General features: G+C 37.8%; 1 protein-coding gene across 1 annotated transcript in view; it reads left to right on the top strand.

Moving 5' to 3' along the window:
- Positions 1-8,097: 8,097 nt before the first annotated feature.
- Positions 8,098-22,389, top strand: part of SEMA3E (semaphorin 3E) — a 360,049-nt gene continuing 345,757 nt past the window's right edge. Inside the window, exon 1 of the mRNA XM_043968536.1 lies at positions 8,098-8,592. Within this exon, the coding sequence (XP_043824471.1) occupies positions 8,478-8,592 (115 nt within the window). The 5' untranslated portion in view covers positions 8,098-8,477. The remainder of the gene's footprint in view (positions 8,593-22,389) is intronic.

Genomic DNA, 22,389 nt, shown 5'->3' with positions numbered 1-22,389 from the left:
CCTCCTACAGCCTCAGGCTCACAACCAAGGTGTCATCCCCTATTGCACCGAATCTGTTGCCACTCTCACTTTTGCAAAAACCCTCAAATACTCCCCTGTATCTCCTATGACACTGCCACAATCTTGGTACAATCTCTCATCACCTCATGCTTGTAATATTACTATAACCTGCCAGTGGGTCTGCCTGCCTGTGTCTCTCACCGCTCTAATCCCTCCTCCATTCAGCCTCTAAAATGATTTACCTGGAGCAGCTAGGTGGCGTGGTGGATAGAGCACTGGGCCTGAAGTTGGGAGGATCTGAGTTCAAATCTGTCCTCAGACACTAGCTATGTGACCTTGGGCAAGTCACTTAACCCCAATTACCTTAAACATCTAGGGCCATCTCTAGTCATCTTAATATACATCTTTCCACTGGACCCAGATGGCTCTGGGGGAGAAAGTGAGGCTGTTGACTTTCCATAGCCCTCACACACTTAAATCCAATTCACTACAAGTCATGATATCACCTCCTGATGTCTTGGTCTTCTCTGAGGGTGAAGGAGATAACAACAATATTATTTTCCTAAAGTACAGGTCTGACCCTACTCAATAATCTCCAATAGCTCCCCGTTGCCTCTAGGATCAAATATACAATCCTCTTTGACATTCAAAGCCTTTTGCAACCCATTCTCTCTTCTACCACCCCCTCCCCTTCCAGTCTTTTTATAGCTTATTCCCCACCATCCACTCTTTAGTGACACTGGTCTCCTGGCTTTTCCTTGAACAAGACACTCCATTTCTAGGTTCCAGGCATCTTCTCTGGCTGTCTCCCATGACTGGGATTGTCCCCCTTCTCAACTCTTCCAGCTGGCTTTCCTGGCTTCATTCAAATACCAACTAAAATCCCAACTTCAACAGAAAGCTTTTTCCAACCCTTGTTAATTCTAATGCTGTTCCTCTTTTTAATTATTTCCGCTTTATCCTGTGTGTAGAAGGTTTGTACATATTTGTTTACCTGTGGTGGTCTCCCCTGTTAGATTATGAGCTCCTTGAGAGCAGGGACTGTATCTTTTGCCTCCTTTTTTTTTTTTTTTTAAATAGATTCAATGCTTAACACAGTGCCTGGAACATAATAAACCCTTAATTAATGTTTGCTGACTTGTGAACAGAGCACTTTTTTAGATACCAAAGACACAAACAAGTAACACAGAAGCTGCTTTCAAGTACTTTATAAGCTAATAAGAGAAATAAAGGGCATGATATAGCTTTTTGTGCAATACGTGGAAGAAAAGGAGAGTCCTAGGCAATGTGCTATGAGAAATTTGAAGGAGAGAACATTTTCATTTGAGGGAAAGATTTTGTTGGTTCTTTATGAATCAAATGTGAGAAGTAGCTATCACACACATCCTGATCCTAGGAAAACTGTGTTATGGAAGGTGCATGATTTGACAACTGCAGCATTAACAGCAGAACAGGCTTGTAGCCCAGGATCACACCTTACTGGGACACATGAGAAGCTCCAACCCTTGAGGCTGCCAGTGATAGCAGAAAGAAGGAGGAAATGGCTAGCCATGACCCCACTTGGATATTTTGTCTTCGGGTGAGGTAGTGTGTTATTGGGGCAATCACAATATCTTAAGTTACAGAACCTAGATTAGAAGACTAATTCTGCTGGTTAAAATACTTGTGAGTCCAGCCAAGGCACTTCACCTCTAAGGCCCTGTTCCTTCAAGGTGAAAATGAGGACATCAGATTTCCACAGCTGTGAGGCCTGGAGTGTACTATTGAATGGCATATGGATATAAAGCATGATCTGTTGTCTAATGTCAGCAGATTTATCCATATAATGTGGTAAATGGACTAGCTTATACTCAATCAATTAGGCTCTTAGGTGTGTGGATCACCTTGAGGGAGAGTGGAGGCTGTAGGACTGTGTCTATCCAGTCCAACCCTTTGATTTTACAAATGAGGAAAGTGAGGCCCAGAGAAGTGAATTGCCCAAGGTTACACAGAGACAAGGTTTGAATCCAGATGCTCCATCTTTAAATCTGAGATATTTGCAAATTTAGTAATAAAGGCAGTCTGAAGTCTGATTGTTACAAATATTCATTTGTAAATCAGGTATCTAGACCTTAGAAAAATGGTTTTTATTTTCTTAAAAAATTATACTATAGGGGCAGCTGGTTGGTGCAGTGGATAGAGCACCAGCCCTGGATTCAGAAGGACCTGAGTTCAAATCTGGCCTCAAATCTGGACACTTAAAACTTACTAACTGTGTGACCCTGGGCAAGTCACTTAACCCCAATTGCCTAACCAAAAACCAAAACAAAAAAACCAAAACTATACTATATAGGGGTAGCTAGGTGGCAAAGTGGATAAGGCACTAGCTCTGGATTCAGGAGGACCTGAGTTCAAATTTGACGTCAACCACTTGACACTTACTAGCTATGTGACCCTGGGCAAGTCACTTAACCCCAGTTGTCTCACAAAAAAAAAAAAATTTAAAAAAAATCATACTATAAATATTTAGGTCCTCAGGTAAGCCCACAAAAGTCAACCTAAACCATGAGTTACTTGAAGTATTGTATTACTACTTGTTAAAGGCTAAAATTCTAGCTAAACTGTCTAAAATATCTAATGAATGGTCACCAATAAATTATAAGCTTTAACAAGAGTTAGGCTTTTAAGCATTTATTAAGGAGAATAAGAATTTGGTAAAGAGAGAGCGAAAGGCCTACATTCATCTATCTATTAAAGGGAGAGCGCATTTCTAGCTCCCTTCTCTGCCAGAGTCCACAGGAAAGAGACTGAGTCAGAGCACCAAGCTCCCCCTTCTTCCTCCCACTAGTAAACATCACTTCCTGACACCAAAGAAAAGACCCATGTTCTTGCCCTCAGAGACCTTCACCTCATGGCGCAGGTTTTCTACAGTAAGTCTCCAGCAGGTGGCATCATTCCAATCGTTATATACTTTTATTTAAGAGTTACCAGTAGGGGGCAGCTAGATGGTGCAGTGGATAGAGCACCAGTCCTGGATTCAGGAGTACCTGAGTTCAAATCTGGCCTCAGATACTTAACTTACTAGCTGTGGGACCCTGGGCAAGTCACTTACCCCCTATTGCCCTACCAAAAAAAAAAGTTACCAGTAGACTGTAAGCTCCTTGAGGGCAGGGAATATAGTATAGCCAAAAACACTCATGTAGCACAGTAGAAAATAGAGGTTCAGTGACCACTTCTGATGAATTCTGCCCATGGGTCCCTGGACAAATCATCAAATTTTACTAGGTCTCGGTTTTCTCATCAGTAAAATAAGGAGATTGGACTAGATGGCCTCCAGAGTCTCTTCTGGTTCTAAGTCTAGGTTCTGGGTTCTAGGGCCATTTTCTTCTATAAGAAAATGAGTTTTCATCTGATATAAAAATAACTGTCATTGTACTTTAAGGTTTTGAAAAGGACTTTATTATATCTTTAAAAACCTTGTCAGCCAAGCATTCTAAGTATAACAGTATCTATTGTTCCCATGTTCCCATCTTATAGATAGGACAGCTGAACCTTAGGAAGATTTAAGTGTCTTGTCTAGGGTCACACCAATACTAAGGGTCAGAAGCATAGTTTTGAACCCATGTCCATTCTAACTACAACTTGAGCACTGTTTTTTATGGTATTATGCTGCTTTGGAACACAACAATCATATTCTCATATTCTCTCCCAGTTCCAGCAGAGGCTTCTCTTTCCTTCTTGCCTTGAACCTGATTGGGAGGAAACAGCTGTCCCTCTCTTAAACTTTCATCCAGTGGTATCAGTAACTTGATAGTTCTTTATTTGCATAAGAGAAGCCTTTTGAATTGGAGTAGTTTATGAGGAGATTCCTGTATGGAAATTTATCCTCTACCTTGCCCCAGGATTATATAGTAATAGGTCAAGAACTGCCAGTAGTAACTGTAAAGTTGTAACCAGAAGCTAAAACTGTTAGTTACTTTAGGAATGCTGACTGAGTCTCTCTCTCTCTCTCCCTCTCTCTCTCATAGGAACATAGAATATGTAGCTTATGCTTATTGGATCCCTCCCTCCCCCACAACCATTTATAGATGAAGAAACTGGGGCCTAGAGAGGTTAAGTGATTTTCCCAAGAGTATCTGTCACTGCTGCTCTGTTACTTAATGCTAGACCCCTGCAGCCTACTGTACCTAAGGCAGCTGCTCCATCATTGTAAGTGACATACCTTTGATGGATGAAAGAACAAATTTTAAAAATCAAAACAAAAAAAAAGAAGGAAGGAAGGGAGGAAGGGAGGAAGGAAAGGAGGAAGGGAGGAAGGCAGGAAGGGAGGAAGGAAGGGAGGAAGGAAGGAAGGAAGGAAGGAAGGAAGGAAGGAAGGAAGGAAGGAAGGAAGGAAGGAAGGAAGGAAGGAAGGAAGGAAGGGAGGGAGGAAGGGAGGAAGGGATTCTTTATTAAGCACTATGTGCCAAACCCCCAGGATACAAAGAGAAAAGCAAAGATAGCCCATCACTCCAAGGAGTTTGCATTCTAATGTGATTACAAGTTCTTGCATTCATATAAAGGAGGATGATTTCCAGGGAAAGGGTGTTTTGGCTTAGAAAATCAATGAGATGGGAACAATTTGAGACATCCTTTCCAGTAGCAATGATAGTATTTATTTGATTATGGTTCCTGATCTGGAAAGAGAAAAAGGCAAAGAAAGGGGCAGAGAAAATTTGCAAGTTTCCATATCTGCAGCCATGACTTCCTTTAAATTCCAACTAAAATCACACTTTCTATAGTAAATCTCTCCTCATTCCCCTTATTTTTCTATCCTTCCCTCTGTTGATACTTCTAATTTATCCTGTATATAGTTTATTTGTACATAGTTGTTTACATCTTGTCTCCCTTTGTTATGGGGAATAGGGTGGGGGTTTGGGGTAGGGGTTCTTAGGAATTCCTCTTTAAAGAATTACACCCTCTTGCACACAAATCCAATTAGAATAAAATAATAGTTTATTTAGGGTGCTAGGAAAGGAAACCAAGAGAGAAATCCTTGGATTTCTCATGAGGAGAAGGCATAGTACAGAGTCATGGCTCTGAGATATCTATCTCCTCAAGCAGGAGGTAGGCAGATACTTTTATGGTCCTATGCTAGTCTGATGAGGTGATCATCTGACTATGGAAAGTTCCCCTAATGGAGGAGGACCATCCCCAACTGGTGGTGGCTGGGGGAAATTGGGTAAGGGGCTGCTCTGGATCTCTCAAGCCATCTCTCTGCTCCAAAGGCCACAAAGGCAGCAGTCACACCCAATCCCATCTCCTGGAGGGGTGGGGGAGACTGGGTAGGTGTGTCTGTCCTTTGGTTTAGTTTCTTAAGGTGAAGGTTCTTTGATGTACCCCAGAAAACTTCTGGGGTGCTAGGACTATAACACCTTGGTAGACTGTGAGCTTCTTGAGAGAAGTGGCTTTCTTTTGCCTTTCTTTGTATCCCCAGTGTTTAACACAGTATCTGGAACATAGTAGGCACTTAATAAATGCTTATTGATAGACTAGCTGGCTTCTTCTTTCCTCAGTTCATGAGTAGAATGATATATAAGGTCCCCAGCAGTCCTTATGCTAGACATAAGGGAAGCAGCGCATTGTGTGCACCTGAGGTTCTAAATGATTCTGGAAGCTGGGAATTTTATAGAAAGCTTTCTCTTTTATCTGAGTACTGCAGGAAGATTCTATAAAGGATTTCTGCACTGGGTGAGAGATTGGACTCATTTCCCTCCAACTGTATAATTGCTTTGTATAGTCACAACTCAGGTGATTTTCCTGCTGACAGATGCTAGTGTTGTCTTAACACTGTGAGGTGGTGAATGGCAAGAGGAAGTTCAAGAAAGATGTGGGCAAATAACAGAACTGATAAACACAAGCAGAGCTAAAATATAATTTAAAGGAACTGGAAAAGATGTTTTAAAAATCTCTTTATTTTGGAATATAATATCATGAAGCTATCCTAAATTAATGTACAGGATAGTTTATAAAAGTGGAAAGGGATCTGAGTAACTACCTAGGCCTGTATATATTATATCCCCATTAGCATTTCAAAGGCTTAATTTTTTTTTGTCCTGCTGAAACAGCTTGAATCTACTTTATTGTTTTACTGTAAATGATGAACAAATTTAGTAAGTTAAATGAAACCAGTGGAAAATAAAGGTCTAATTTAACTTGTACAAGGTAGTCATACAATTATGATAAAAGATATAGAAGGCAAGCTTGTTTCCAGAATTCTGCCAAATAATACAAATTAAAACACACACACACACACACACACACACACACACACACACACACGCAAGTGCTATTGCCTTTCCATTTGCTTCACTTTCAGAAGAAAACGAACATAGTCAAGGTACAGTATATTACACTTATAGCAGCCTTCATTCATGTCTGTAGCTCATCAGACTAACTTTTAAAATGTGCAAGTTCCTACAAGGACCACCCCAGGTTTAAAAGTCTGCAAACATTACATGTTGGTTTACTGTTTAATAATGTTTAGAATGTTATCTTTCCCTAGACCTTTGAAATCTAATTACTTATAATACTCAGTTGTATTTCCATTTTACTGAAACACACTACCCATATGATTTTTAGAAGAGTGAATAGAAAATGTTTTAGTTCTACTTTTATTTGGACACAATATTTTGGTGTTCAAGAATATATAGATATGTGATTGTTATGTCTTATATTATGCCATTTTATTGTTAAATTGGACACATATAACAAACAAAAATATAATTCTCAGAAAAATATCTTTGTTATTTCTTCTCTACACTCTCCAACTTATTTTTGGATCTTCTACTCTTAAAGATCCTTTTCACACTTTATGGGATGTTCTCTTCCCCTCTCCCCTCCACAGTAAGATCATTCATTTCCATGCCAACAGCTTCACATTGTTTGGTTTGGTTTTTGAGATTGATTGAAAGTTGACCTACTGTGTTAAGTTTATTTACACAAACACAGGCTCTTGAAAAATAAACTATTGAAGGATAGAACAGTTAAAATCAAAGGTATTAAACTCAGTTTTTTAATGTTTGAATGTATGTGATGTATGTGTTTAATATGGACAAGATCTTTACCACAGGGGCAATTAATAGAAAGAAAAGAAAATACTTTACCAGAATGTGTGTGTTCCTACCATAATGTAGTGTCATGTATAATGTAGGATTAAAGCAAAGGATTTGTTTTTGAAGAAGTTAAAAAGATTTCTGCCACTCAAACCTCTTTTCTTAGTTATAACATTATGTGAGATGATCATTGACCTAATAGTTTTCGATAACCTTGAATATTTTTCCCCACAACTATTTAGTTTGCCATTGCTAAAATACATCAGCACAAAGTTAATCCTAATATACAGCAACCCATATGCAGATATGAACTGTCAAAAATTATGTTTGATGACAAGTGGATTTTGAATCTGGATTTCAATTTACTTTAAGTGTTACTTTCAGGTTTTGCTTTTAAAAATACTTGTGGATTCTTTTTTTTTTTTTAAGCATCCTTTCTCCACAAAAAACAAAAACAAAAAACACTTCACAAATTAAACATACACACACACACGAATATATATTTTTTTCTGAAAGTTCTTTTCATCCCCACCCTTATGTGCACACCCTCTGTCCAAAAAAAAAAAAAAAAAAAGTGAATGATTGGGGGCGGGGGCTGGGGGGGGGAGGAGATAAAAATCTTACAACTCGGAATCCTGATGCTTAAAAAAAACTAGGGCCACTAGCCACAAACCAGGGAGGGACCTGAGCCTCTGCTTGCGCGGCACGTGGACCAGAAACACTTCCTAGAAACAGCCAAGTATGAAAGCTGCCTCTACCCTCCCTGAACTTTCCCTGTAAACACAGCAGCTGACAGTCCTGCATCCCCGCTGGGTGGATCCCGCAACTCCGAGGGGGGAATGGCACTTCTTGTTTTTAATTAGCCAAGGTGAAAAGGTGAATTAAAACTGGCTGCTGGCAAGCCAGAGCAAGGGGCTGACTTCGGAGGCGCTGCGAAGAGTCCCCAAGGAGGAGGTGGGGTGTTTGGGGAGGGGGTGCGCGCGAGTGTGCGCGCGTGAGTGCGCGCGTGAGTGTGCGTGTGCGTGTATGTGTATGTATGTGTGTATGCCTTTTTCTGAATGAACAGCCTCGCAGAAAGTGACTGCAAAAGCAGTTCTGGGGAATCTGCAGGCGGTTCCGGGGGACCGAGCGCCCAAACCGAACTCCTCCCTTGGAATGTCCCTGTACGTACTCCCAGCTTGAAAACAACTGTCCTAAGCGAGAGGGAAGGTTTCCGTGACATCTCCAAACACAGTTTGACAAATGGCACTTGGGGATCGCGTTTTCTGGTGACAACGGACTAGGTCGCGGTGTGTGACAGAGCTGCTCCAGCTGCCTCTGAAGGAAAAGTCGCCCGTCCAACTCCTGACCCCAGAGGCCAAAGTGAAGACCGGAGAAAAAGGAGACACTTGCCCGGGGAGCAGCATGGCAATCGCCGGGCACATCACCTTTTTGGTCCTGGGGGGTTTGCTCTTCGAGTTTGGGATTGGAGGTCATGCAACAGATACCACCCACCCCCGATTACGTCTGTCGCACAAAGGTAAGTTGCTGTTCCAGGTTATATCTATCTATCTATCTATCTATATTTATCTATATCTATATCTCTCTCTATTTGTATTTTAAGAACTTTTGGAATGAAATTTTCTAAAGTCATCTGATATGACATCAATATATATGCCCCCCAAAGCCCTAAAATAAATGCAAAAACTATTCTTTTTCTCTGCACAACACCTCTATTTTTCCTTAAGAGTATCACTAATTAATGTCATGCTTATCACACCTGAAAAGTGTAAAAGAGCTCAGCAGCTTAATGTTGTTTGTATCTTTTAATGGGTGCCTGGTAAATATTAAACATTATGAATGAGAAAATTACTAGAAAAGCTAGTATATCTAAGTTCTGGAGCAGGTAGTGAATAGCCTTGTGATGCTAAATCGACCCAGTGGGCACTAAACATTTAAATGGCAACTTATGGTGGAGGGGGGAGGGGAAGGGGGATGGGACCCACAAAGGAGTGCTGAAGAGATAGGGTGCAATTTTGCCTTTGTACATAATGGGTGGTGGGGAGAGGGAAGACAGTAGAATAAGTAGAATTCCTGTGTAGAAGAATGATTTATTTTCCAAGATAGCAAAGCCATCACACTGTAATTAAAATGACTAACTGCCAATAGTAGTCAGTTTCCAGTTTAACTGAACTATGGAAAAACGTGCTTGTGTGTGAGGTTGAAAAATGTGCAGTATATGTAACCATTTTTACAATTAAATTTATATTGAGTAAAAACATTGGGTATTGTTTATCATCACCTATTTTTTAAATGTGTTACCTTACCGAGAACCCTTCTTGTTAAGAATACCTAAGCAAATCTTCAGCAAAGGAATCCCTTTGGGCAATAGCAGAATCCTAAATATTATATTACCAGAAGGTTAGGTCTTATGTGAGGATCAATTACAAGGCAGCATTATAATGCCCAATCATTTTCTCTGTCATCAAACGTATTTGGTGTTACCTGTTTTAAAAACACACTTACAAAGTGACTTTGCTGACTTAGCAGAAAATTGGAAGAAATTATCAGAATGGAAGTATTTGTTTGCACCATCTTCCAAGTCAAATAACAGATGTAATGATGGGGATTATATAACAGCCATTTAAAATTGTGTAAGATTTTCAACTAAGTACCCTTAGTGTAGAGAGAAAAAAGAAGCATGAGGCAAAGCAGGTTTTAACTATTTTTTTAAAAAAACAATACAGCTGGCTTCTTTGCCAGAGATGGGAACAAAAAGGAAAAGCTTCATAATATCAGAAAAAATTGTTCTGTTGCTTTTAACTGGGCTATTTATTAGAACTGAAATTTGACTTTCTAGGATGCTAGCCATTTTTAGGAGAAGATGCCTGAAACTGTTCGTGGTTAAAGTCTTTTCTTACCATAATTTTACTAATACAAGTTAGTAGTTAGCATAAAAGAAAGAAATTACTATTAATTTTGTGGAATGTTTAAAATAGAGCACACAATTGAAAAAAGTATTTATTATTTGCATAGGAATTATCCAATATCTATTCTGAGCAAACTGTGATCAGATATAATTACAAATAGAGCAAAGAAGCCTTGGAAAATGAAGAAGAGAATGGCAGAATGAATGAGATGAATAGAATGATTGTTATTCTTATGTAGACAAGTGGATTAACTGCCAGTTTTGGCAGTCCACCATGATGGCAATTTTGCTATTAACTTTGTGTATATCATTGTTGGAATAATTGTTTTTCCACAGCTAGGAATCCATAACCAATTCTGTGAATGGCATATTTATTGACTTTTTTTTAGAGGGAGCCTAAAATTTGGTTATAGGACATAATAATTCTTTGATAGAACCACATGGGGTCTCAACCATAATTTCTTAAGTCTTATTTTGATATCAGGCTTTCTTTACTAGTATGCTCTCTCCATCAGAAAAAGAGGTGGATTTATTGAGAGATATACTGTGGCATGTACCTGTGAATATACTTAAAAGACACATGATTTCCCTTGATACCATTTTAATTCAATAGTGTCAGCTGGAAAATAACACAATTTATATATTTTTGCACAGTGGCAGTATAGACATAATTGAACATTTGTTTAAAATCCATATATCGGAAGTTGTTTAGTTGAGTATCTTTGTATCCCCCTTAATATGTAGAATTGTAACACAGAATATGCATTTGTGGTCTGGTATTGTGCTATATTTTTATATATCACATTTCTATATAGCACAGGGTGTTTCTATAAGATGGAACATTATCACAATGAGAATATATAGTCCCACCAAACTAATGTGACATTTACCTATGTAAATTCTGGATCCCCAAGGATATATACATACAAATGTAAACATAAATACACACACATACATACACACCTACACATATTAGATGTATTGTTCAGTTGTTTTTCAGTCATGTCTGACTCTTTGAGACCCCATTTGGGATTTTCTTGGCACAGATACTGGAACCATTTGCCATTTCCTTTTCCAACTCATTTCACAGATGAGGAAACTGAGGCAAACAGCATTTTAAGTGACTTGCCCAGGGACACACAACTACTAAGTGTCTAAGGCCAACTTTAAACTCAGGAAGGTGAGTCTTCCTGACTCCAGACCCAGTACTCTATCCACTGCGCCACCTAGCTGCCTAAGGATATATATTAGTTAACAAATAACTTATAAGATATCTGAGAATTATTGAAAATGTTGTAGATAGTAATTAGATTGACAAGGTGATGATTTCACTAGGGGTAAATTTTTACCATACCTAATATAATAATGTATTAGAACCTATTGAAGAAATAATTGAGTCATATCCCTTAAATGTGTGTATGAATGGGATTAGAGATTTAAATCTGAGAAGAACCTTAGAAGTCATTTAGTCCAACCTCCTCATTTTACAGATGGAGATAGATATTTGACCCTTCTCTCTAAGGGTTTCTAGGGTATTCTAGAGTTTTATTTGCACTTCAGTGAAATTCGTACGGCCTAGCAGTAACTGGCAATTATTAAGAAGGGAAATGGTGGAAGACAGAAAAGCAAATAGAAAGGACTACAAGTGTTTACACCTAACATCAACAAGACTTCTCAGGAAGTTCCAACCATGTGAGAGGCAAATTGCCAAAAACCAGACACAATTCACCTATTTGATATAAGAGTTGGGATCTAGCCATCTGTTGAAAAAAAAGGTTATTTTCCAAATGTTACAGTTGCCTCTGCAACTCTTTTTTAATCCAGTTGGGCAGAAGTATATGGCTGACTAATAGTAGAGTGTAGAATATGGTAACTGGCTCCAAGACATATATGGGCCCTGGAATCCACTTTAAAAGAACAATGACACTTCCCTGAAGAAGAAGCAGCATATGATAGCTACAGAGAGCAGTTTGCAGTAGAGTGTCAAGTGGTGGCTACAAAGATGGAGAGAGGTCATTAGTTCAACCTTCTTTATTTTATAGACAAGGAAAATTGAGGCCCAGAGAAGTAATACAATCAATCAATCCATCCATCCATCCATCCATCCATCCATCCATCCATCCATCCATCCATCAATCAAATGATATGACTTGTCCAAAGTCTTATAAGTACTAAGTAGCAGAAATGGGATTTGAACCCAAGTCCTATGACTTCTCCGCTCCTCACCTACGTCTATCACTCTTTATTGCACCAAGTTACTTAGCTTCAGTAGGCAAAAAACAAACAAAAACCCAACAACAACAACAGTGATAACCAACTCCCCCCCCTCCAAAAAAAAAAAAAAAACCCTGAAAACCACTTACTACAGGAAGTGTTGGAAGAAGTCTCTCAATAATGAGGCCAGGTAGATATCACTGTAGCCTAAATCTTTGTCTCTGTAACCTCATCTTATGACCCAGTGCCTGGCCATTTTTCAGATGTTGGTCCTAAAAATCTTCTCTTCTTGCCCTTCTATCCTCTTTAATTTTCAGGAAAGCTATAATCATTTCTGTATGTGGGTTTGAGAATGATTCTATTGCTTTAACTCTTTTTTTTTCTTTTGGGGCTATGGGGGTTAAGTGACTTGCCCAGGGTCACACAGCTAGTAAGTGTCAAGTGTCTGAGGCCGGATTTGAATTCAGGTACTCCTGAATCTAGGGTGGGTGCATTATCCACTGCACCACCTAGCTGCCCCCTATTGCTTTAACTCTTACCTATTATTTACTTTTCTATTCTGTCACAATTAAATAATTTACTATTTAATATAGTTCCTGCCTGCACTATTTGTAAAACAGTTACTGGGTTTTTCAATTGTATATCATCTCTTCATTGAAACCAGTAATGGATAAAAATTCCAAAGTGAGGGAAATATTTATTACACATAGTTCTTGAATCATCTTTGAGGACAGAATAATAGGGGGTGCTCATAACCATGGGACTTTCTAGAGCCAGTAGGGAGTACTTGTGGGAATCTCCAATGTATTTTTTCCCATTCTGAGTTGTTGAAGAAAACCAAAACTCTCACACCTCAGGATAACAAATCCAGTGAGATCTCCAGAGGTGGAGAAATAGTATAGGGGTTCCTTGTCACATCAGGTAACTGTGTAAAAGGGAAATAGATATCTAGGTTTTTATTACTCGTTTGTCAAAATGGGTTTCAGGACTACAAGTCTAGAGTCCCTTTAGATGTAGGGGTAAGAATAGAAAATGTAAAAGAAAGAGAATTTGAGGTGGAAGATGAAAGAAGGGATTATAGTTTCAGAACTGGAAGGGATGTTAGAGGTAATTTAATCCCAACGTTTTACAGATAATAAATTGGAGGCCCAGAAAAGTCCAGTAATTTGGCCATGGTCAAATGAATAGTAAGTGGGAAAGCTGGGGTGTGATCTGTATCCCCTGACTCCAGATCCAGTATTTTTTCCACTTGACTATTCCCTACTACACATTCAGTGACACCTGCCTCCATGCTGTTCTTCACACAAGAAGCTCCATCTCCTAACTCAGTATATGTTCACTGGCCGTTTCCCAAACCTGGAGTTTTCTCTTTCATTTTCATATCCTGGTTTCTCTAGCTTCCTTCAAGTCTCAGCTAAAACACTATCTACTAAAAGACTTTGCTGATTCCCCTTAATACTAGTGCCTTCCCCTTTGTATAATCTCCACTTTATCCTTTATATATATCTCCCATTTGACTGTGAATTCCTTGTGAGCAAGAACTTTATTTTAATTTTTGCCATGTTTTTTTTCTGTCCAGAGCTTAAAACAGTATCTGATACATAGTAGGTTCTTAATAAATGCTTGTTGCCTGACCATACCACATTGTTCTAAGGATATGGTTATCTTATTCTATTTCTCTTCCAATCTTGATCAATACATCATTTCCGGAGGTCCTATTTTTTCAAGCCAAGCTAGACAAGAGAGGTAGAAAAGGACAGAAAGAAGGAAAGGTTGCCCACCTACTCAGAAACTGATATATAAAATTTAAAAACCTTCAAAATAGAATAACATTCTTTGATCTCTCTTCACCCTATCCAAACATCTATATAACTGTGATGACACACTGTAAACTCACTATATAACAGATATAAAAGGCTAGAAATTAATCTTCCTTGTGGAAATTGACACACATATACATATATGTGACATACTTATTGTACATATGTATACATACCATCCCAGGGATGGGGGACATGAGGTAAGGAGAGACAGAGAATTTGGAACTCAAAACTTTTTTAAATGTTTAAAAAATTGTTTTAACATGTAACTGTGTGAAAAATAACACATTATATTAAAAAGAGTCTAGTGTCCTGTATATGTATATAATAGCTTGTTTTAATTTAACAATAAAGTAATAGAAATGAAGAAATTATATTGTATGTCTTTGATTTTCCATTCTTTTTCATACAGGAAATCAACCTGCACACATTATATTTAAATATATGCAAAGCTGTTAGAAATAATTACCACCTTTGATTAGTAAAGTATAAATTGGGGAGTATTAGTGAGGCAGGATAACAAAAAGTCTTAGGTAATCTTTCTGGGGTGAGACAAAGTACTGGTAAAAAAGCTGGAAATAAAAGTTAAGTGTGGGATCTGGTGAACTCAGTCACTTTTCATCAGCACTTCTGAATGTCTGTTCTTTTTTTTTAATTGAAGTCTCCAGAAGAGCTTACACACCACATGAACTCTAAGGCTCCATCTAGCTATAAAATCCAATGATTCCATGAGTGAAGAAAGAAATACCCCTAGGTAATGGCATGGATAAATTGTTGTAGATGGCTAGGATGATGCCAATGTAGGAGACAGAGAATGTTGATCTTTAAGAGCATAAAATCTTACAGACCACCCTGACTGCCAGGTATAGATTGTTATTTATTTTTGCTCCAATTCTTATTATTTATATGGTTGATTCTCAGTTCCTAATAAAAACTCAGAAGATAATTATGCAATTAATAAAATCTTCAAAGTTTATTGCTAAGATTTACTCATCATAAAATACATACTTTTTCCTCCCCTGCTTTATATATTCTCTGGGGGCAGGTAGGTGGTGTAATGGATAGAGTGCCAGGATGTTGGCCTCAGACACTTATTAGCTATGTGACCCTGGACAAGTCACTTAACCCTTGTTTGCCTTATTTCCTTATCTGTAAAATGAGCTGGAGAAGGAAATGGCAAACCACCCCAATATCTCTGCTAAGAAAACTCCAAATGTGGTCATGAAGATTGGGATACAACTCAGAAACGACTAAACAACAAAAATCAACACATTCTACAACATTTTTACATTTGTAAGAAAAAATAAAGTTAAAAGTTTTTTTCCTCATAGTCTAGAATGACAATGGTGAAGGACAGCTTGAAGGCTGAGATATCTTTTATATCTAGAACAATTAAAACTGAAAAAGTAACAGGTACTTTTTCCTTACTCCACTTTATGGTTCCTTAACCATAAATAGAGATTACTGATATAGACATACCCTGTGTACTTTCTGTAATTGGTTTCCTCCCAAATCGTAGGAGCATAGAATTTTGGGAAGAGAATTTAGAGATTAAGAGATTTATAAATGGAGATACTTATGTTTTAAGAGATTACGTTATGTGCCCAACCTCATGAAGTTAGTAGCGGGCCCAGAATTCAGCTAGAGGATTTTTAATTCAAAATGTTCTATTTCTTTTATCCCACTGCTTTTAACTGGGCCACTACACACACACACACACACACACACACACACATATTATATAACACAGTGGTGAAATGAAATGACCTGGGTTTGAATTGTGCCTTTAAGTTACTAGCTAAGGCAGATCCTTTAACCTCCCTGAGCCTCAATTCCTTCAGCTATAGAAAGGGAATAAAGGTACTTATGGTATTTCCCTTATAAAATTATTGTAAGGCTGAGATGAGAAATTTGATGTTAAAGTATTTAGAAATCCTTAAATCTCAATCCCTCTTTCTCCACATGCACAGCCTCCACCCCATTTCAGGTTTACCTTAAAGCACTTCAAAATCTGGCTTCAGCCTATCTTCATAGAATTTTCATACACTGCTACTCCCCTTTCATATACTCTATGGTCTAGCATAATAGATTCTGCCTTTCACTTCTGTGTTTTTGCATAGGCTGTCCCCTGGAATAATTACCTAGAATAATAACTGGAATGCCCGGAATAATTAACAACAACAACATCTATATGGTGCCATGTATCAAGGACTGTGCTAAGTGCTTTACATTTATTCTCTTTTCACATTCGGTGTTAGCTGCTATTATTATCCCCATTTAACAGTTGAAGAAATTGAGGTATACTGAGGTTAAGTGACTCACTCAGAGCCACAAAGTTAGTATAGTGTCTAAGGCTGGATTTGAGCTCAGGTCTTCAGACTCCATTGTGCCAACTAGAATATACTCCCTCTACTTCTTCTTTTTTTTATTTTTTTATTTTTTTTTAGTGAGGCATTTGGGGTTAAGTGACTTGCCCAGGGTCACACAGCTAGTAAGTGTTAAGTGTCTGAGGCCGGATTTGAACTCAGGTACTCCTGACTCCAGGGCCGGGGCTCTATCCACTGTGCCACCTAGCTGCCCCCTCCCTCTACTTCTTAAAATATAGTTTCTTTTGAAATTCAGCTCAAGTGCCTATATGAAACCTTTCATCATCTCCTCTTCTACCACCCCACCATCACCACCTGCTAGTGCCTTTTCCAAATTACTTTGCTCTTGCTGTATAGATTTCATTTTAATATATTTACATATATACACACACATACACACATGCATGTATATATACATATATACAAAGGTACACATGAGTTGTCTCCTCTTCCTCTCCTCCACCCAGCCAAGATTGCTTGATTTTTGTCTTTGTAACTTCAGCTTCTAGTCCAGTGCTTGGCACATAATATTGCTTGTTGATTGATAACAATGATAATAATGATCATTGGGTAGCATCTAGTCCCATTGACAAGTGTTACTAATACTAGGTATGTTTCTGTCTAGAAAAAAAAATGTTTTAAATACGCACAGAAATCTGGAACAATATAAACTCTATTATATAAATTCTGACACTTTTGGGGGGTGGGGGTGGGGCAATGAGGGTTAAGTGACTTGCCCAGGACCATACAGCTAGTGTCAAGTGTCTGAGGCCAGATTTGACCTCAGGTCCTCCTGAATCCAGGGCCAGTGCTTTATCTACTGTGCCACCTAGCTGCCCCCCTCACCTGGCTGCCCCCCCTTCTTATCTTTCCTCAAGCTCCTCCCTACAAATTTCCCCTTCTTTTATCCCAAAGATCCAACTTAATAGGTAGATAAGATAAGAAGTCATCTGCCCCACCTATATGTTCCTAGATAGCCCCTAGAAGCTTCAGGCTTTTGGGGCTGTGTCATTCCCAAACATCAACACATTCCTATAACTAGCTCTTTTTTTGTCCTTACCTAATTAAGCCCTGCAGCTTTGTAAAATCTCACTTTCCCAGACATTCCTAGAGGACTGTGGCCTTTGTAGTCTAAGGGAAGAGAAAGTTCTAAATTTGAAATACAGTCATTCCACAAGTATTTATTAAGGTCTCATTGTGCTAAGTGCAGGGAATTAGAAGTAGCAGCAAAAATAGTCCCTGCCCTCAGGGACTTCACATCCTAATCGAGGAAACAACATTAGTATGACTGGTTTTTGATTGACCAGCTCCATCCATATGAGGACTCACCACTGACCACTAAGGAAGATTTGAGTTAGTATCTAGCCTTAGACCCTTCCTAGCTATGTGACCCTAGACAAAGGACTTAACCTCTGTCTGCTTCTGCCTTCTCATCCTGTGAAAAGGGTAATAATAGTACCCACTTCCCAGAGTTGTTGTGAGATTAAAATGAGATATTTGTAAAATGGAAGCTAGATGGCCAGGGATTAGAGTGCCTGGTATGGAGACAGCAAGACCTAAGTTCAAAAATGGCCTCAGACCCTTACTAGCTGTGTGATCCTGTTTGCCTCAGTTTCCTTGTCTGTAAGATGAGCTGGAAAATGAAATGTCAAACCATTCTAATATCTTTGCCAAGAAAACCCCAAATGGAATCATGAAAAGTCAGATATGACTGAAAACTGAGCAACCTTTGTTAAATATTTAGTAAACTTTAAAGCACTATATAAATCATAGCTAGGATTATTATTTTTAACTAACTTTTCAACTGGGATTGAAGTATTTTAATTCAGGCTTTTGTCATCATGTATTATATTTATTGAAAGTATCTTTCACTAAGATTCCTAAGGGTATGTTTTTACAGACAACTCACTTTATAAAACTAGAAAGCCGCTGTTCATGAGGTCTATATGAAAGTAATCATATAAGTAAACATCAGTTTACTATTAAAAAAAATCCAAAAAAAATTTAGGCAGAGCTTCTAAAGAGACCCACATAACCTAGAAAAACCTCACCCAACAGGATTAAAGGAAATCTAATGTTTTGTTCTTTTTCTTATAGTATCTGGCATCTGTGTGGAATTTTCTGTGTATTTGTCACTGACAAATACTATGTTTGCGGAACACCATAACATCTGGTTAGTGGAAAATTTCAAACAATGGACTGATTTTTTCAGTTTTCATTTGGATATTTGGCACTGAAGAGTAAACACTTCTTAGCAATAGAGGGATCAGGGCCACTTTAGGATTAAGAAGAGCAACAAATGGTATTGGTAAATCATTTGGGACAAAACATTTTAGTATAAGTTTTTTTGGCATTTTTTTTCTGGGGCAATGGGGGTTAAGTGACTTGCCCAGGGTCACACAGCTAGTGTCAAGTGTCTGAGGCCATACTTGAACTCAGATCCTCCTGAATCCAGGGCCAGTGCTTTATCCACTGCACCACCTAGCTGCCCCCTCATTTTGGCATGATTTTAAAATAATTTCACTTTAATGGGCCTAATTTTCTCCCCCACACCCCCAGGCTTAGTGGTTTTGTTTTGGTTTTTTGTTTTGTTTTGGTTTTTGATAGGGCAATAAGGATTAAGTAATGTGCCCAGGGTCACACAGCTAGGAAGTGTCAAGTGTCTGAGGCTGGATTTGAACCCAGGTCCTCCTGGATCCAGGGCCCATGCTTTATCCACTAAGCCACCAAGCTGCCCTCAGGCTTAGTTTTTAAAGCCTACTTTCAAGAATTTTCCAAAGAGAAGTAGTGTGGTACAAGGGAAAGAACACTGACTGCAGTTTTGCTGAGTTCAATTGCTTTCTGATCTGCCTACCTGGTAACCGGGAGCAAGGCACTCACCTTCCCCTAGTTTCAGTTTTTTTTTTTTTTCTATAAAGGGAAGAACACTAGACAGCCTCTAAGATTTCTCCCAGCTCTAACTCTTTGATCCTAAATGATAACTATATGATCTATACAGTGACTAAAGAATATGTGCTACAGATTGACAATTTTGTGGGGCAACATATTTTAGCTATATTGTAGTAATTAAAATGTATTCCAAGAATCCTTTACTAACAGAGTATTACTTTGATATCTATCTAAGGTATATGATGATTGATATGATGATAACATCTGAACTATCCCCTTTCTGTGCTAAATGAAATGATTTGATGGTCTCAGTCTTATGAATGCTGAATAAATGACCAAACCACAAAACCCATCAACGTTGGTGAAAATTAAGATTGGAAATATCAGCACTTTTAAATAAAGTACTGAACAATTGTTACCCCTTTATCTCATATGCTAGATCTATAGAAATAAGAGCTGAAGCTTCTTATTGAAAACATTTAGGAAGAGATGCTTCTACTGTTGTACCTTTGATTATATAGAAAATTGTAGTCCCAACATGCTAGCAACAGCACTTAGTATACCTGTGCATCCTTCTGTCCAGATTTACATTAATGTGCTGGAATGATGCCATAAAGACTATCTCAAAGATGAGTTACAAAGCTGAAGGGATAATATCTGAAATGAGTTTATATCCCAAATGGGTAATAAGCGTGCGAATAAAATATCTTTGCTTCAATAAAGAAAGCCAAATGGATAATATTGTAGGGAAACAACTTATTAAATATGTTCCTTTAGCAAATACCTTGAAAATTTCTTGAGATATGAGGAAAATGAATCTTCATTAGAGTTTCAATATAAAGTTTAAGTGCCATTGCAAATATAAAGACAATTACTAATTCATTGGCATTTCAGATGTATTATTAATTTTGAACATAATTTTACTGATGTCTTTTGTTTTTATAGCACCTATATTTCCCATTGAATCATTCCCCCATCCTCTCCTAGAGAGTCATCTCTTATAATAAAGATTTTTTAAAAGATGAAGAAAAAAAGACGATTTAAAGTAACATCAGGAAAAGGCAAATGGTATATGTGAGGGTATTATTTGCATTCAGTAAAAGTTGTGAATAAACTAACATAGTTGTCAATAGGTAATAAAGTATTAACTATAATAATAAAAAACTATAAACTAATAAAATAGTTAATTAAAAGTGTTAATTCTATCAACATTACTGGAAGTGTAAGAGAAGTTTTTACCATTTGTGAGTGAACTGTGCTTTGTCAATTTTTAACAAATAGAAGTAAAATATAACAAACTTCTGGTGCTATTTATTCAATGTTAAAAAATGTCAGAGTCCCATATTTTAAGGAACTTACATGGTCCTAGAGGGGAACACAACATGCTATTAGATAAGACTAATATACTCTCCCTATGGCCTCTGAGAAAATACAAATTTGTCAACTTGATGTTTAAAGTCTGACTTTGGCATCTCATTCTAGGTTTACTGAACATTAGCTTCTCATTCATACACACTCTATTCTGGCAAGACTGAATGACCTGGTGTTCTTCGAACTTTATAGATCAATGCCTAAATCAATACCTTTGTACAGGCTATGTACTATTATTCCTAGAATGTACTTCCTTCTCTTAGAAATTCTAGCCTCTTTAATTCTCAGTTCATGTACTGCCAACCTCCTAAAGTGTCTTTCCTGGTCCCCTTTGTTGGTAGTTCTCTCTCCCCAACATTATCATGTATATATTTATCTATTCACATGCATTAGGGTGGGAGATTTAAACTCTTTGCAGGGATGGGGAAGAGACTACTTTTCAACTTGTTTTTATATCCCTGGAACTCAGCATATTTTCTTCCAAATACTAGGCAACTGCCTGGCACATATTAGGTACTCATTAAATGTTTATTGATTGACTTGTCAATACAGATCAATAGTTTTGCTGATCTTCTTTAACTCCCCTTTTTTAAAATCTTTGTAACATTGTGATGAAATATTATTGTGCTATAAGTGATTTCAGAAAAAACCTGGACTTATATGAACTGATGAAGAGTAAAGTGAGCAGAACCAGTACATTGCACACAGTAAAAGCAATATTGTGTGATGAACACCTGTGAATGGTTTAGCTATTCCCAGTAATACAATGATCCAAGACAATTCCGAAGGACTCATGACGAAAATTGCTATCCACCTCCAGAGAAAGTACTGATGGCATCTGAATATAGACTGAAACATACTATTTTTAATTTTCTCTTTTTAAAGTTCAAGTTTTATTCCTCAAAATGACTAATATGGAAATTTTTTACATGATTACATATGTATAACCTATATAAGATTGCTCACCATCTCAGGAAAGGGAGAAGGGAAGGAGGGAGGGATAGAATTTGGAACTCATAAGTTAGAAAAAATATAAATGTTAAAATTATTTTTATATGTAATTGGGTAAAAATAAAATATTTTAAAAACTGTTACAAAGATGGTCTTATTGGTTAGGGGAGGGATATGTTCAGAAATTAATGTGATATAAAAAAAGAGGTATCAATAAAAATAAGATTTTTTTTTTAAAGTTCTTCTTGAATTCAATTGGATAGGAATGAAAAAGAGGTCCAGGAAAACTTCCCTTGTAAAATTGAAGATGGAAATAACTTTCCAGGTGGATAACCAGAGAAGGTTTCACATAGGAGGTAGCACTTAAGTTAAATGTTGAAAGAAGAAAAGGATTCTTAAATAGGGAAAGAACGCATTCCAGGAAGTGGGGAAGAAGTAGGAGACTATATTTAAAATTCAAGGACCAGCTTTTGGTTAGAAGGTTAGAAAACATGAATGAGAGTAATGTGAGAGGCATTAGACTGGAAAGGAAGTTTATACTCAAATTTCAGAGGGCCTTAAGTGTCTAGTTAAGGAGTTTATGTTTCATGCCAGAGGCAATAGGGGATCACCAGAGACTTTTGAGCAAGGTAGTAACATAGACCCATGGAAGAATATTTTGGCAGGTGTGTGAAGATGGATTAAGTCAGCAGCAGGTCAATAGTGATCCAGTAAGAGTCAGAAGATGAGTAGTAGTTGTAGTTGGTGACTCCTTGCAAGAGTGAGTATTGAGATAGTTATATGTTGACTTTATATTG

The sequence above is a fragment of the Dromiciops gliroides genome, chromosome 5 (assembly GCF_019393635.1).
Source record: "Dromiciops gliroides isolate mDroGli1 chromosome 5, mDroGli1.pri, whole genome shotgun sequence".
NCBI lineage: Eukaryota > Metazoa > Chordata > Mammalia > Microbiotheria > Microbiotheriidae > Dromiciops > Dromiciops gliroides.
Note: the sequence above shows the minus strand (reverse complement) of the source record. Positions and strands in the feature narration are given on the sequence as shown.